Here is a 16,296-nt window from a genome sequence, read left to right on the forward strand (position 1 = left end):
ACATGCTTTGAAGTAGGTGCCCAAGAATTTTTCATAAGTCTTCTGCGTTGTGCCTTCCATGCTAAAAAGCAGCATTTCTCAAGCCTGCTGGACCAACCCGCCACTGCTGGGCTCGCTAATTCTCATGGATCGCTATGCAGACCCTATCAAATATTTAATGGAGAAGGGGCGAGGGAGCGACCTGATGACCACTTGCCGTGAACTCCTAGGTCCTAATTTGGGATCGCTGCTATTTGGTGTAGCTGCAGTTTAAATAAATATACCCAAGCTAGCTTTCTATGAGCAAACGTGTACTCCTAATAGTGTAAATAGAGCAGCACAAAACAGAGGAGAGGCTCGGAAACCCGAGCAAAGACTTAGGGAATCAGCCATCCTTGGCTTCTCGTGGCTGTTATTGGTACCCAAGCTGGCTGGCTGAAAACCAGCTGTGGTCCCAGCTTTGAATACAGCGGAGAGACCCGCAGTGAAATGTGGCATCTTAGATGTTCATAAGAATGACTTCCAAATTCTGTGTTATTGGGTTTTGACAGAGATGCGTTTCTCTTACCACGAGCTGACCATTGTTCCTGCCTAGCAGCAGAATCCAGCTAGCCGAGAGATGTCCCAAAATGGAGCATTAAAGAGTAATTCTGCAGGATGATCTTGTATATAATTATCAAATGCTGTGGTGAAACTCCGCTGTAAACAAGCCATGAAGAGCCTCTTGAATTATTTTGCAAAACTATAATTATACTCTGAGGAAGTAGATTAATTAAGTAAAATATAAGTCCTGAAACTGAAGCTTGCAAGCAAAGCGATATTTTAATTTCACGTTATTTTAGGAGAGGGAGAGAAATGTTTGCTTTCGAGATTGGCAGATTGGAAGCCAGTTGTTGCTGCCAGGCAAACCAAACCCAATGGATAAATTAAACATTTCTGCATCCCATGCAGCTCCTGGAACCTATATAAGGAGAAAGCCCTTTCCTCAAATCAAAGGAAACCTCTTTCCTTGACTTCCTGTGCTCCTCTTGCATTGCTGCTGTACTTGCATCAGTTTATTTGCACTTTCAAGGAGCCACCATGAGTCGACAGTGCTTCTCTTCTAGGGGCTTCTCTTCCTCTTCTGCTGTGTGTGGCTTTGGCCGGGGTAATGGCAGCTCAGCCTCCGTTGGCTGGTCCCCTGGAAGGGGGTACGGTGGCTTCAGCAGCAGAAGTGTCTGTGACCTTGGCAGAAGCGCAAGAATATCTTTTGGTGGAGCCTACCCAAGTAGGGGCTACCCAAGTGGGGTCTATGGAGGCTTTGGCATTGGACATTGTGGTGCCTATGGTGGTGGTGCAGCCTACGGTGGCCATATGGGTTTTGGCAATCCTGTATGTTTTGCTGGCGCTGGAAGTCACGGGGGCTTTGGAGGTCACAGAGGAGCATTTGCAGGGTTTGGAGGTCCCTGCAGAAGTGAAGGTATCCGAGGTGTCAACATCCACCCAGAGCTGCTAAAGCCACTTGCTGTGGGGCTCGACCCAGCTGAATGTCAAGTGCGAACGCATGAGAAGGAGCAGATAAAGAACCTCAATAATAAGTTTGCCTGCTTCATTGATAAGGTAAGACCATGCAAGTCTTGGTGTATTCAAGAGACTACTTGGCTAAAGGATTGCCTACGAACTCTGAGGACTAGAGGTCCCTTCCTGGCTTACACTCCTATATTTTACTTTGTGGCACTAAAAAGAGAAAGAGAGATGAAACAGAGCTTTACATTTGAGTCTGGAATCTAGACTTCCCCAGCGTTCGGAGGTGAAATCCTTCGCTTCGTAGTTTAGGTGCCAGTGGTACGCTGGGATAGTATCAGTTGCTATTCCTTTCCTACCTATATATATCCAGGAATCCCTTGTATCTCAAATTTTAATGATTTCTAACTAGAATTACACAGTTTTCTGCTGTATGGAGAGGGCATTTTGGGTTTAGACCTTTTTGGAGACTACTAATTTTTAGTTAAGCCAGGGTCACCATCAGCGAATTCAGTCGGGCTGTTCTTGCATGAAACCGATACCTTAGAAGTGAGTCATCAAGGTTTACGGAAACAGTTTGGATACCAGTAACGGAAATATCTGATTTTCACAAGCAATAAACCATCTAGCTCCCTTCTGCACAGGTATGCACCAAAAATCCTCATAATGGCAGGACGAATTTTGTGATGTTAAATAATGTGAGCTGTAGCTCAGGAGTATCCATAGTTCAAGGTTCGTAGCTGAAAGGAAACAGCTTGTGTGATCTCAGCCTCTTAAATGTAATGCCGTTGTTTTAATGAACCACGGGTGTTATTTGTCTATTATTGCTATTATTATTGTTATTTGTAATAGTTTTATTAATAATAGTAGTAGTAATAATAATAAAATATGAATTGTTTATTGCTTTTGCTGAAACTAGGTTCTTTAAAGTAAACTAAATAAGGAAAATAAGTTTAAAGATTTTCCCCCCTTTTTCTTTTACATAAGGGTGTATGGTAAAGAAGCCTAACTGGTTAAGATTTCTTCTCCCTTTTTATTTTTTACCATTAGGAATATTGACCATTCAAGTGATAATTTCTCTCGTACTCCCTTTCTCTCTTCCTCTTTGAGCATTGTTTGAATGACTAAGAAATGTGTTGCTGGAAAGGAGTAGTCCATTCTTCCCAAAACCGAAAATCAAGAGGTGACTGGATAACAATATAGAGAAGAAATCAGATATTAAAAGGTGTTCTATAATCAAGAAGGGTGTCAAGAACAAAACAGCTGGAAGTGAGCTGGAAGTTAGCAGTAAGGCCCCACTTTTCAAAAGCGAGAATGATGAATCATTGTAAAAGGAAATAGTGGATACCTCATCTTTTGATGTTTTAAAATAAGCCTGGATTTCTTATATGTTTTAATCCGACACCAGGTATTGCTCAATACAAGAGTAACAGGGTAAAATTCTCTGGTCTATGTTATGCAGGAAGTCCAGCTAGTTCATCTAATGCTTTACTCTGGTCTTAAATGTCCATGATTTTTTTTAAAAAGCAGAGTTATTTAAAACTTACCAAAATATTTTCCTCCAAATGTTCTTTTTCAAAGACTTAAGTTTCTAGACTAGGGGGGTCTCAACTTTTTTAGACTCAAAGCACCCCCCATAAAACTCAAGGCACCCCACCAAACCTTATGGGAATTGTGTGGCATCCTATTTCAAAGACTAATTTATTGACTCCAGTGCTTACCTCCATGCAGAGGGGCTGGGAGAGCGGTCAGGCAGGGAGAAACTCATCTGCTTATCTCTTGCATCATGGCTTCCTGGTTGCAAATCACTGCTGTAGCCTGTGTGAATAAATATTAAGTTATCTCTCTTAGGTCACAAGGTTTAACTCCCTTGGGTTGCGTGCCATGATGATCCCATAGACATTTCAAGACGAAAGAGGGCTGGGAAAGACCTACACCTCTTCTCTGACAAAGAAGAAAAACAAGTCTTGGAGGGAGAGTTTATCAGAGTTAAAATATCCTTGCACAATTTGGTTTCAGGTCCGACTGCTTGAGCAGCAGAACAAGGTGCTGACGACCAAGTGGGACCTCTTGCAGCAGTGCATCGTCCCGGGGACGAGGAGAAACCTCGAGCCTCTTTATGAGAGCTTTATCTGCAACCTGAAGAAGCAGCTGGAGTGTTTGCTATGTGATAGGGACAAACTGGTCTGCGAAGAGAAAGCAGCGAATCACCTTGTGGAGGAGTTCAAGTGCAAGTAAGTATGTGGAAGTAGAAGAGAAAGAAGAGTGCAAACCCTGTTCGCATCAGGCTTCCTGTTCTCTGGGCTACTTGCGGAGATACGGTTGATTCAGCCCCCTCTCCTCCTCCGTCCTCCCTACAGGTATGAAGAGCAAATCCACAGGCGCACAGCTGCAGAGAATGAGTTTGTGGTGCTCAAGAAGGTAATTCAGGCTGCAAAAGCTTAAGGCCAAACAATGTGATATTTTTTGCCTTTCCCTTTCAATCCAGCGCTGAGCAGGATCCTTATCTTGCTCAACAGTTAGGTTCGATTAAGGCCGGTGAGAAAGGCTAGGCTCTGGCCTTCAATTCCCAGCCCAGAATTCCCCTGGAGAAGGTGAACTCGTTGCTGCCGCTAACACTGGGTAGGCGGCTCCTGTGCAAGCTGTCCTTCTTAGGCCCCTGGCGTGCGGGCACGATGGTGGAAAGCAACGGGGTGGCAGAACAGAGCGCTACCGCACCATTTAGTAAAGCCAGAGCAGCCCACGGGCTGCCGTAACGGATACTGGGACGTGGCTGCCATATAACCACACACATAGCAAACCCCGAGGAGAGGAGAAGGCCTGATTCTCATTGACACTGAGATCCCGTCCAGCCTCTCTGACAGCGTAACTGGTTTGGGAACACATTTATGTTCCCTTTAATGTCCCTGGTGGCGCACAGAAGCCTGTTGCGGGGTGTTTCGGTTTCCCCCAGAAATGCCCCAAAGGAAGGCTGGCGGTTTGAGATGCCCCTTGCAAAAAGCCCCAGGGCTTTGCTAGGGTCTTGGTTTTCCCCTTTCCATCAATGAACACCATTTCTGTGGCTTCTCTTCAGGATGTGGATTGCCTCCACCTGACTAAGGAAGAGCTGGAGATTAAGGTGGCACTCTTGAGGCAGGAGCTGGACTTCCTGACCTGCGTATTTGCTGAGGTATGGATACCTTCCAGGTCTATAGACACACATCCAAAGGGCGTATCTCTCCACTGCTTTTCTGAACACATCCAGAGGGCTAGGACAATCAAACCCAATGAAAGCCAAAGTATTTTCTTTATTCATTTCTCTAAGTGTTCTAGGAAGCACTGAATACATGTCAAAATCAACAGGTCCACACAACTTCTGTGGTCCATTTGGCGAACGTGGTCCAACAATAGGTTTCCATAGGCAGAGATACACATGGGAGCCACGTGTTTCACACCAGGTCTGGCTGCTTTTGTCGCTCCAGGCCAAATGACAAGGTAGTCACATAATACTGCATCTTCTGGGGGTGGCTTTCTGCACAAGGCCACAACTCTCATCTCTGGATCTGCCATGAGACAATTTTGCCACCTCAACCCATCTGTCTCTTCTTATACAAGACATTTATGTATTTAGAAATAGAGTATTATGATTATTATTACTTTACCAACAATTATGGAGACCAATAGGCTGTTATTCCGCAGTTCTGGATGAAAATTAGGACTGACTTTTGCATGAAAAAAGTTTGACTTTTCATCAAAATCCTGGAAACCAGGCACTTAAAACTCATTGTGTCAGCTATTCCCACTCCCCAAAATATCTGAAAGCTGAATATATTCAGGATTTCAGTTTTCTGATGAAAGATCAAGATGTTTGGAGGCTTATCGAGACGCCCTGCAAAACATTTTCATAAGTCATTACCGAACCACTGTTGGCCTTGTCCTTTAGGAGCATAGCCCATGCGTGGTAAGTGAAAGCAAGAATACCAAGCAACCAAACCATTTAACAACCTGTTTCCATTGACTTTAATGATATGACAATATAAGATGGAAGAATCCATCCCAAAGGCTTAAAACAACCCAATAAAGACAACAGGATAGCATGATATGTGGTGTTGCATAACAGGAGTGTTAAAACTCCATATTTTATCCTTCAGCAGGAAACTAGGCAATGGCCTGACAGTATAGAGCCACAGCTGTCCTTGTACCCTATAGTACCTGGATCTAATCCAATATCCTGGGTAACTTAGACCCTACTTATGGGTTTTGAGAGAAAGGAGTTGCATCCTCCCAAATTTTTCACGTGCCCACAAAAAAACTCTTTTCCCCTGGGCTGGGAGAGCAGGCTCCTAATTCGGCTTGTGTGAAGAGCCAGGAGAGGATGGTAGTTTAACACCTTGTGCATCCTGCAGGAGCAAGCTCAGATGGATTGCCAGCTCTGCGACACCTCTGTCATTGTGGAAATGGATAACAATCGAGGCCTGGACATGGACAGCATCATCAACAGCGTTAAGTGCTGCTATGAGGATATCGCTCACAAGAGCAAAGCAGAAGCAGAGGCTTTCTACCAAACCAGGGTGAGTTACCACACAGCCATACTGTCTGGAAATGGAGCTGTCATCCTGATATGCAAATACTTCCACCAAAACAGGGACACGGACCCTATTTGCTTTCCTGTCTGCCAGGAGAGAGGGTAAAAAATATGTCCATTCTGTGACAGATGGCAAGGCATACTTGAAAGCAGAACAATTTACTCTGTACTATCCAGTCCATAGCTCAAAATGGAGTATTTCCATAAAATAATATGCCTCATCTGTTATTGTACTGGAAGGTTATTAGGGTAGTACCTAAGAGCTCCAGCCATGAATCAGGACTTCATTGTAGGAACATGGAACAAGGAGAAAATCTCAAAGAGCTCACAGACATAGCCTAATTTGTAGCTCATTGGTGGATTCCCTGCCTTCTTTATAGTGATATCACACACATCTATTTCCACCAAACAAGCGAGTTATGGAACTCAATACATAGGATTGTAGGACTAGAAGAAACCACATGGGTCATCAAACCTGTCCCTAGCAATTGCTGGAAAACATATAATAAAGGTCTATCTAAACGGTTCAAGAAAGTCATTTACTTCCACTTCTCCCACAAGATGTAGCCCCACAACACCCTTTTACACCCCAAACATGGGATCTTCGGTAGAAAAAAAGAAACAGAGCCCTACAAAGAAAACTCTACTGTGTTCCCCCAAAAGGACGCAGGAGAGACAAGAGCCCCCATCAAGCCTTGCCTCCTCCTGTTGCTCCAGCTCTGGAAAGGGATGATATCCATTTCTAACAAACCTCCTTGTTTTGGGATTCTAGCTAGAAGAGCTTCACACCAACAGGGGCAAATACTGCAATGACCTGAGGATCAGCCAATGTGAGATCGCAGAGCTGAAGAGGGGTATCCAGAAACTGCAGGCTGAGCTTGATGGTGTGAAGAAGCAGGTAGGAGAGATGGGGGTTTTCTTCTGTATGCCCTGCAGTAAAAGCCTCCCATCAGCATGCTGTCTAGGCACCAGAGAGGTGCCAGGTCCGTCCTATTTTAAGTCGGATTGAAGTGGCAGATGGTTCCCTATGGCTGGGCCACTGTACAGGAGTGTGGTTCAGGGTCTTGTGTGCAGAGTCTGCAACTGATAGGCTGTGAGTTTGAGCCTGAAAATGCAGCGGTTACAAGCTCAGGAATTTCTAGTTTGGGGTCCCCCACTACAGAAGGATGTGGACAAGCTGGAGAGAGTCCCACAGAGGGCAATGAACATGGTTCAGGAGCTGCGGCACGTGACTTGTGAGGAGAGACGGAGGGAACCTGGGCTTATTTAGGCTGAAAAAGAGAAGACTAAGGGGGAGATTGAATAGCAGCCTTCAGCTCCTTGAAGGGGGGTTGCAAAGAGGACGGAGCTGGGCTGTTCTCAGTGGGGGCAGATGACAGAACAAGGAGCAATGGGCTCATGTTGCAGTGAGAGAGGTTTAGGTTGGATATTAGGTAAAAAGTTCTCATGAGGATGGTAGTAAAGCACTGGAACAGGCTTTCCAGAGCGGTGGTGGAGTCTCCATTCTTGGAGGTTTTAAAGGCCTGAGTAGACAAAGCCTTGGCTGGGATGATGTTGTTGGGGCTGGTCCTGCTTGGAGCAGGGGGTTGGACTAGATGTGACCTCCTAAGGCCTCTTCCAACCCTGATTTTCTGTGAATTTAACCTTTGGTGAATTTAGCTGACATGGGGACCAGGGCATCAGCTGTCATTATCTGTTATGGCTCTTTTGACTTCAGTGGAATTAAATCCACTTCAGTGGATTTGACTTCAGTGGAATAAAGGATCTAACCCATTGACTAATATGTACTTAGCTGAAGGAAGTACTTACCTTGAAGGAAAGGGGTTCAGGAAAAATTCATACCTTGGAAGCTTTAGCTTCTGAGTCCCCACCTCATCATTGCCCATGAGACCCTCTGATCTCATCTGTCTACTGATTGCAAATGCATCTGATTTAAAAAGTCAGACAGTTATTTGGAGGAAACATGGATGCAGTATTTGACCGACTTCATGAAAGAGCCGCTACATAACCCTTCCCTGGGGGGTGGTTCCTCTTGTTCATAGATTGGATGCCTACAAACAGCCATTTGTGACGCTGAGCATCATGGGGACTGTACCCTCAAAGATGCTCGGGAGAAGCACGTCAACCTGCAGACTGCATTGCAGCAGGCCAAGGATAAATTGGCCTGCTTGCTGCGGGACTACCAGGAGCTGATGAATGTCAAGCTGGCCTTGGATATTGAGATTGCAACATACAGGTCACTACTGGAGGGAGAAGAAAGCAGGTAGGTGATGCATCATTTGAAGCTGCCCTGTTGGTATTTGATGGGGACAGAGGCTTGACCGTGATCCCCCAGGTCTTATCAGGTCTTCAGCACTAATCCTTTTCTTTCCTTCACAGGATATGCACAGGGAATCCTGCATGCGTATGTAAGTAAAGTCTTTCCAAGCAGTCATTTCCAGTTCCCCTTATTGCTCAGAAGCTGCTCTTAGAGGTACTGACCATCTGTTTTCTCCTCAGCTGTGGTCAGCGGCGGCTGCACCATCGGCGACAGCTTTGCCGTAGGTGTTGGCAGAGGTGGAGTTGCCAGGGGAGGAGTCGGCTCTGGCGGTGGCGTGGGATCTATGGCTGGCGGTGGTGGATTCAGCTCCAGAAGTGGCGAATGCATCACCCGGATGGGAGGGAGATTCGGGTCCAGAATTGCAGTTGGTGGTTTTGGAAAGGGAGGACCAGTGCCCTGCGAAGCAGTCTTCATGGGTGCTGGAGGCATGGGCTCTATGGAGAACGTGGTCCACGATAGAGTGGAACACTTTGGCCCTGGAGGGCTAGGTGGCATGGGAGGTGGGGCTTGCAACGCAGGGATGAGAGCCAGCTCGGCTATGCATGTCATGTCAAGCGGAACCATGCCCCGATAAGGTCACCGCTGCTAGAGGGAAATTTATTTCTCTGCCTTCTGACAGCTACATGAATTACCAAACTGGTCACTGTCAGCAATGATATGCTGGAGACACTGCTTTGTCAACTGCTAGTTGATCAGGAAGCACCTTTTCCTGAAGGTCCATCTCAGAGAAGAGTGACTCGAAAGGTCTCAAACAAGTCCTGCCTTTCCATGTCTTTATTTTAGTGAGTCTGTAGCTGTCTTGAGGCACTGTCTTGGCTCTTCAACAAATCTTGCCTGCCTGCTACTCCTACCCATTTCCCTTTGGTTTTTCTCCTGCACTGGTTACATTAGGGACCACATAGCATTAGGATGAAAAATGTTAATATGCTCATGCTGGAGTGCCTTATGAAAAATTTCAGAAAAGGGGAAACAGTACGTTAATTATCCCAGATGGGATCACTGATGTAATTTTACTTCTTCAGTGAGATCGTGAACATGACTACTTTTTTTTTTTTTTTTGCATGGCATGGTTTGGGATCAGGTTGTGACCATTGCGATCATTGCATCGACTCCACAAAAATTTCTAATGCACATTTTCATTGCACAAAAGATGAGCGCTTCTATGTGATTTATCTGTGCTTAGATGCATGCATTATTATCATTCCTATGGGGGCACTGGATGAAACGGTCGTGTGCTTGGCATGTACAATCAGAACACTGGTGACTATCCTCAGCTTGTTATCCAGAACGCTAAACCTTCTGCTGTATCCTCAATAAACTGCATGCATGAATCAGGCTTTGTTTCTCAAGTGTCTTTTCCGACTGTGCAAGTTCGAAGTATATATATCATTTCCCAAGCAGAAAAGAAAATAGGTGGGTTTATGTATATGGGGACTAAAATTTTCCAGAAAACACTTATTTGATGTTGTAGCCCAAGGCAGAAAATTACGGTGCTGATGAAATGAAAATAGTGTGCCTGTGTTGCGAAGAAGGCTAACAGCTTACTGGGCTGCATTGGTAGGAGCATAGCCAGCAGATTGATTCTTCCTCTCTATTCTGCACTGATGAGGCCACATCTGGACTCCTGTGTCCTGTTTTGCCCCCCACCCCCCGCCCACTCCAGAAAGGATGTGGACAAGTTGTGGAGGAACATGGATTTGGGGGTCATTTACAGAGTGACTTTGGAATATTTTTATCAGGAATTTTTCAGTTTTCAAACAGGGAACACCAGATTTCCTGCTAGGGAGGCAAGTGGCAGGACCTGGGCAGAGGAGCTTGCCTAGAGCTGGCACCTTGGACCCAGCTGGCTGTGGCTGACCTCCTGGCCATTTGGAACCAGGAGAACATGCTTTGACAGTTCAAAGCGGGCTACCACACCCGGAACATCTTCCAGGCGATACCTGCCCAGAGGGCTGGACAGGGGCACACATGGCAGTAGTGCTGCACAAATGCCAACCCTGCAGCCACAGCCCACTGGCAGCTGGCCCAGAGAGGCAGATGCCTCTACTGGCTGTGTAGTCCCCAAAATGCATGTCCAGGCACATGCAAAAAGCCCTGGCTCAAATTTGCACCACTTCTATTTGAGCTGCTGCAAGCGCACATGCTTGCATGTGTGGACACTGCCAAGGGGGGCGTGATTTATCAAGATGTCCTGGAAAGCATTCCAACTTCAAAGTTGGCCTCCACCCACCCTGTTTTCTCATTTACCAGTGGTCTCAGCCAGCATTTAACTATTTCCTGCTTCCTTTTCCATCCTGGCTACTTTGTTAGGGAATAGGGTAGGGATAGGCAATCAGCCATTCTTCACCTTGCCCACCTGACCAGGAAGGAATAAACAAGGGTGCAAATCCAAATAAGCTCTGTAGAGGTTTACATTTATCTTGTAGTCTCTCCTACTCACCTGCAAAGGCACGTAATTTAGGTCAAGTGGTTATCCACACTGCACTTCAGTATTCAAGGAGAAGGGGCAAAATTCATGTAGATTGTTCTCTCACATAAATCAGTTGATTAGCGTGGGTGTAAATGAGAAGAGAATCCAGTTTCCTTTCCCTTTCAGGAGTCTCTAGTTGACTCCTGACACTCACCAGGCTACTCAACCAATACTTTATGCCTGCTAATTGTGACCCTTCTGTATTTGCATATATTGGCTTCATCCTTGATCATATTCTCTTGGAGTAAACTTCACTGTTTCAAGTGAGAGAAGTATCCAACAAGGGTTTCATCAGAGAAGCATTGTATAGTCTTATCTCAGATAGTTTATGACAAGCTTTTATCTCAGCTTGACATTTACAATTTATGGGGATTTCTATATTTAGTTTTGCTTGTTTTGCTTGTTTTAGGTACAGAAAACCCTTGCCATTTGCAGGTTCACAATTCGCAGTTTCAAATATTTTCAGTGTGAATATTCAAACCCATGGTCTCTCCCCGTGCACGCTCTCTCCCCACACACTCTCGCCATGCCCACCCCAGACTCCGCCGCCAACAGTGCCAGTGGTATATGTGGGAGCTCTGCACTTGTTGCTGCCAGACTCCTGCCACTGCCATTTATGAAAGTATTCATGTATTTCCCCATTAGTGGGGATCCCTAGAACGTATCACCCGTGAATGGCAAGAGTTTCCTGTATTCTTAAAAAAAAAAGTTTAAGACTAAAAAAATTTCAGCTGTGCAATCAAATGTGATGTGGACATATTTCATAGATTTCATAGATTTCATAGATATCATAGGCATTAGAGCTGGAAGGGACCTTGGAAGATCATCGAGTCCTGCCCCCAGCCTGAAGGGCAGGAAGTCAGCTGGGGTCATAGGATCCCAGCAAGATTAGCATCCAGTTTTCTCTTGAAGGTGTTAAATGTAAGTGCTTGAACCACCTCTGATAGCAGACTGTTCCAGACCTTGGGGGCTCGGACAGTAAAGAAATTCTTCCTTATGTCCAGCCTGAAAAATCTCTTGCAGTAGTTTATGACCATTCGACCGCGTCATCCCTTGGGGGGTTCTGGTGAATGAATGTTCCCCCAGATCCTGGTGGTCACCCCGATAAACTTGTAGGTGGCTATCAGATCACCCCTGAGCCTGTGCTTTTCCAGGCTAAAGAGTCCCATGGCTCTCAGCCTGTCATCGTAAGATCTGTTTTCCTGACCTCTAATCATGTGCGTGGCTCTCCTCTGGACTTTCTCAAGCTTCTCCACATCCTTTTTGAATTGTGGGGCCCAAAACTGGATGCAGTACTCCAGCTGCGGCCTCACCAAGGCCGAGTACAAGGGGAGAATGACGTCCCGGGATTTGCTCGAGAAGCATCTATGGATGCAAGCCAGCGTTTTGGTCGCATTACTAGCCGCAGCTTTGCATTCAAGGCTCATGTTCAGCTTGTGGTCAATTATGACCCCCAAGTCTCTTTCTTCAGTAGTGCTAGCCTGCGTAGCACTGCCGAGCCTATGAGGATGCTGCAGGTTTTTCTTTCCAAGGTGGAGAACCTTGCATTTTTTAGTGTTAAACACCATCGGTTCTCGTCTGCCCATTTGCTAAGCCTGTCCAGGTCAGCCTGGATCATCGTCCTGTCCTCAGGTGTGGATGCTTTGCTCCGAAGTTTGGTGTCATCGGTGAACTTGGCCAGTCCACTTCTCACTCCAATGTCCACATCATTAATGAAAAAGTTGAACAATATGGGTCCAAGGACAGAGCCTTGAGGGACCCCACTGGTCACAGGGCACCACGATGAGTGACTGCCATCAATTACAACCCTCTGGGTCCGACCACGGAGCCAATTTCCCAGCCAGCGGATCGTGGTGGAGCCAAGGCCACAACTGGGCAGTTTGGCCAAGAGGTGATCATGGGATACCAGATCAAAAGCTTTTTTGAAGTCAAGATATATGACATCAATCTCTTCTCCCTTGTCCAGGTGATAGGTCACTTGGTCACAGAAGGAAATGAGATTGGTCAAGCAAGACCTACCCACAACAAACCCATGCTGGCTATCCCTCAGGATGTTGGCGTCAGCCAGTCCATTAAGGATGGCTTCTTTAATACATTTTTCTAAGACCTTTCCCGGGATAGAGGTCAGGCTGATGGGCCTGTAGTTTGCTGGATCCAATTTCCTCCCTTTCTTGAAGATAGGCACCACATTGGCCTTCTTCCAGTCTTCGGGCACTACACCAGAGCACCAGGAGTTCTCAACGATCCGTGCCAGGGGCTGGGCTATGACGCTCACCAGCTCCTTAAGTACCCTGGGGTGTAGATTGTCAGGGCTGGCTGACTTGAAGGCATCCAGCCTCTCAAGGTGTTCCTTCATGTGGTCTGCATTGATGGATGTCAGGGGATCTTCCTCACCCAGACCTCCCTGTCTCATAGTGGGCACGGGTGTCCCATGGGACTGATGAAAGACTGACGCAAAGTACCCATTTAATAGGTTGGCTTTTTCCTGGGCGTCTGTTGCCCCTTCTGGTTCAGCAGGGGTCCAATGCTGCCCTTGCTTTTCCTCCAGCTCCCCACATACCTGAAAAAGGACTTTTTATTGTCCTTGATACTCAAGGCTAGTTGGAGTTCAATTGCAGCCTTGGCTTTCCTGGTTTGCTCCCTGCAAAGTGTAACCAGTTCATAGCCTAATGCTCTTGCTACTTGCCTTCTTTTTTGCATGTCCTGGAAGAAAAGGTCTGAGTGATGACCAAAAGCTCTTGATGTTCAGATGTATCAGATGAGTTGTTTGCATAATACATAACTCTCATGTTTTTTCTGTTTCCTTTATGAAGATTTTGGAAGGTCACAGAACATGTCCATAATGTTCCCTTTCTCCAGTTGCAAATCTGAAATAATTTGGAACAAGTATTCATTAGGGGCTTTAATTGAGAAACCAGCTGGTTTTATTGCTCTTAAAATAATGCCCAAAGCCATCTGAGACTCAAGGCACGTATGACGTTACATATGAATAATAGAGTGTCTTCAGTGTAATCTTGTTCAGCTGGAACACGTCCTATAATTTTGGAGTGCCCTGAGAGCAGGGTGGATTTTGAGTCACTACAAGGTGATGACTACAAAATGGATTTGCAATTTAATTCAAAGGGAAAAGTATAGGGAAAGAGTAAGTTCCTTTCTGCTGAGTCAGGTTATCATGTTAAGTATATAACGCAGTCATTTCAAGAAGATATCAGATAATTACAGGGGGAAAATATCAAAAAAACAAAAAAACCCCACATGGGGATTATGAAACAGATTGGAGCCAATCCCTCTTAAATTATATTTAATGCCAATTTAATGGGCACAACTTCATTTTCATAATGTGAACATCAGAACAGGCCTTGCTACCCTTAATTTTCTGCAAAGAACTCAGGCAAGGTTAATAGACAAAAAATAACACAGAGTTATTTTAAATCAGCAAGAGAAAAAAAACCCCAAACCTACCTTTATGTAGCACAGTGCCAGTCCCTCCTCCAAAGGACTCACCTCCATCCTACTCTGAACACACACAGCTCCTCCTACAACACCTGCGCTTCCACGACTGGCTAGAAGCTTGTGCTCCGGTATACCGCTTGCCTGTCCAGAAGCCTTTTCAGAGGAGTTAAGTCTGTCCCCTGCCTGTCTTGGTGAGTGAGTTTTTTCTAGCCAGTCAGGTCTCCTCCCACTATTCATGGTCTATAAGCACTTAAGGCAATTACACAAAGTTTTATAACAGCAGAAGAGAAGGAGTGTTGGAGCCTCCTTGAGCAAAACTGGAGAACAGAAGAATATATATCTGACTGCTCCACTAAATCTTTGTACCTGGCAATCTGGTGCACTCAGAAAGCAGCTGGGTCTCAAAATATAATACTCAGTAGCATTTTGCTTATGCTCAAGTCAAAGAAATGCCTCCACCTCCTACTAGCAAGTTCTTTGGGTTTTGGTGGAAACCCTATAGACTGGCGTTCAATGTCAGGGTGGTCACTAACTTATAACAATGGGAAATGGAAAACTTGGGCACCCAGGGGTCTTTATATCTGCCCCAAAATATCTGAAAGGGTTTGGTGTTGGGTATAAGTAAGGTTCAATAACCCTTATTTTTAAAAAAAAACATAGCCATCATCCCCTGATTAAGATCCTCTCATTGTAGGCCAGGATTGATGATGTAGCCAGCTCCTGCAACATCTCAGAGCTGTGTGTTCCTTTCTGCTCATTAACTATTAAATTAATACATTGAAAGAAATAAATTAACTGAGAACAGCCATTCCTCCAAGTAACATTTGAACTGTACAGAAGGACTGGATGAGGAAAAAAAGTGATCCTGTAGTAGAACACAGTAGCTGCAGCCCTGACACATTAATAGCATCAGCACTTTCTGTCCCTGCATTCATATTATACTGTGTGCATCTACACATGCAATTAATGCTACTTGGCTTTACTGGGTGCATCTACGCATTCATTAATGCACTCTATTTGCAGAGCATTAAGTTTAGTACCTGTAATTACAGGTACTAACTCAATGCGCAGTAACTGGCACTACTGCACAGTAGCACCAGTGCGCACCTTTTAAGTGACGCTAATGCGCACTAGACTAATTTTACTGTGCATTAGCATATTAGCACAGCTTTTGCCATGATGCATTAATGCATGGTAGAATTAGTCTACTGCGCAGTTAGCATCTCATGTAGGCGTGCCCATTGTTCAGTAAACTTACTGCCCAGTAGACTTAGGCCGTGTGTAGATTAAATGAGAGGCATGTGTGCACAACACTTTAAAGTGGGTTAAATGCTTTTGCACCACTTCAATGGTGTTGGTGTTTGCATGCGTCAGTGGTATATTGCACAGTAGTTCCAGCAGCTGTAGCAAATTCGGTGGTGTAATGTGCCTTAAATGACTTGGGATGCAGCAAGCTAAAACTCCTCTGAGGAGTTTTAGTTGGCTGCCCTACAGCAGCAGCTCAGGGGCCCTGCAAGAAGCCCTGCAGGCAGCCTGGCAGCAGCCTGGGAAGGCAGGCTCCAACAAAAAAAAACAAACAGGAGCGAGCCTGATCTTTTTTTTTCTCTTTCTTCTCTGGAGCCTGCCTTCCTGAGCTGCACGGGGGGCCGGTGCTTCCCACCTTGGCTGTGGTGTCCCCCAGGACCTCCCAAGCTGGCTGCCTGTGGGCAGGTGCCACCTGTGGGGGAGCCACCACTGTCGCAGAGGGAAACACCAACCCCTCCTGCAGGCCAGGGACTGCTCCACCTGCTGGCAGCTCGCCCTCCCCTCCCCACTGCCAGAGAGGCTGGTAAGTTCAGATGTGCACACGACATGGGGGTTTAAAGAGCCCTAAATTGAAGTGGTGTTTTTAAAAACCCACCACTTCAATTTAGGGCCTCCATTTCATCTACACAAACCCTTATTTACTGTGCAGTAAGCACCTGCACGTGTAAACAGTGGTGCTTTACTGTACAGTAGATTAGTCTA

At 45.7% G+C, this 16,296-nt stretch overlaps 1 protein-coding gene across 1 annotated transcript; it reads left to right on the top strand.

Moving 5' to 3' along the window:
- The first annotated feature begins 1,059 nt into the window (after window positions 1-1,059).
- On the top strand, window positions 1,060-8,940 carry LOC149860902 (keratin, type II cytoskeletal 79-like). The gene is made up of 9 exons (XM_090050698.1): window positions 1,060-1,578; window positions 3,502-3,716; window positions 3,843-3,903; window positions 4,556-4,651; window positions 5,868-6,032; window positions 6,819-6,944; window positions 8,089-8,309; window positions 8,426-8,454; window positions 8,546-8,940. The coding sequence occupies exons 1-9, from the start codon at window positions 1,060-1,062 to the stop codon at window positions 8,938-8,940; spliced, it is 1,827 nt and encodes a 608-aa protein (XP_089906824.1).
- The last annotated feature ends 7,356 nt before the right edge of the window (window positions 8,941-16,296 follow it).

This window comes from Crocodylus siamensis, chromosome 6 (assembly GCF_052110815.1).
Source record: "Crocodylus siamensis isolate JL-2025a chromosome 6, ASM5211081v1, whole genome shotgun sequence".
Taxonomy (NCBI): domain Eukaryota; kingdom Metazoa; phylum Chordata; order Crocodylia; family Crocodylidae; genus Crocodylus; species Crocodylus siamensis.

What these genes read in the sequence shown, in the direction of transcription:
- LOC149860902 (XM_090050698.1), top strand. Translation starts at nt 1,060, where the DNA reads ATGAGTCGACAGTGCTTCTCTTCTAGGGGCTTCTCTTCCTCTTCTGCT. An exon ending in AGTTTGTGGTGCTCAAGAAG is followed by an intron (nt 3,904 to 4,555) that starts GTAATTCAGGCT and finishes GCTTCTCTTCAG; the next exon opens with GATGTGGATTGCCTCCACCT. An exon ending in TTGATGGTGTGAAGAAGCAG is followed by an intron (nt 6,945 to 8,088) that starts GTAGGAGAGATG and finishes TCTTGTTCATAG; the next exon opens with ATTGGATGCCTACAAACAGC.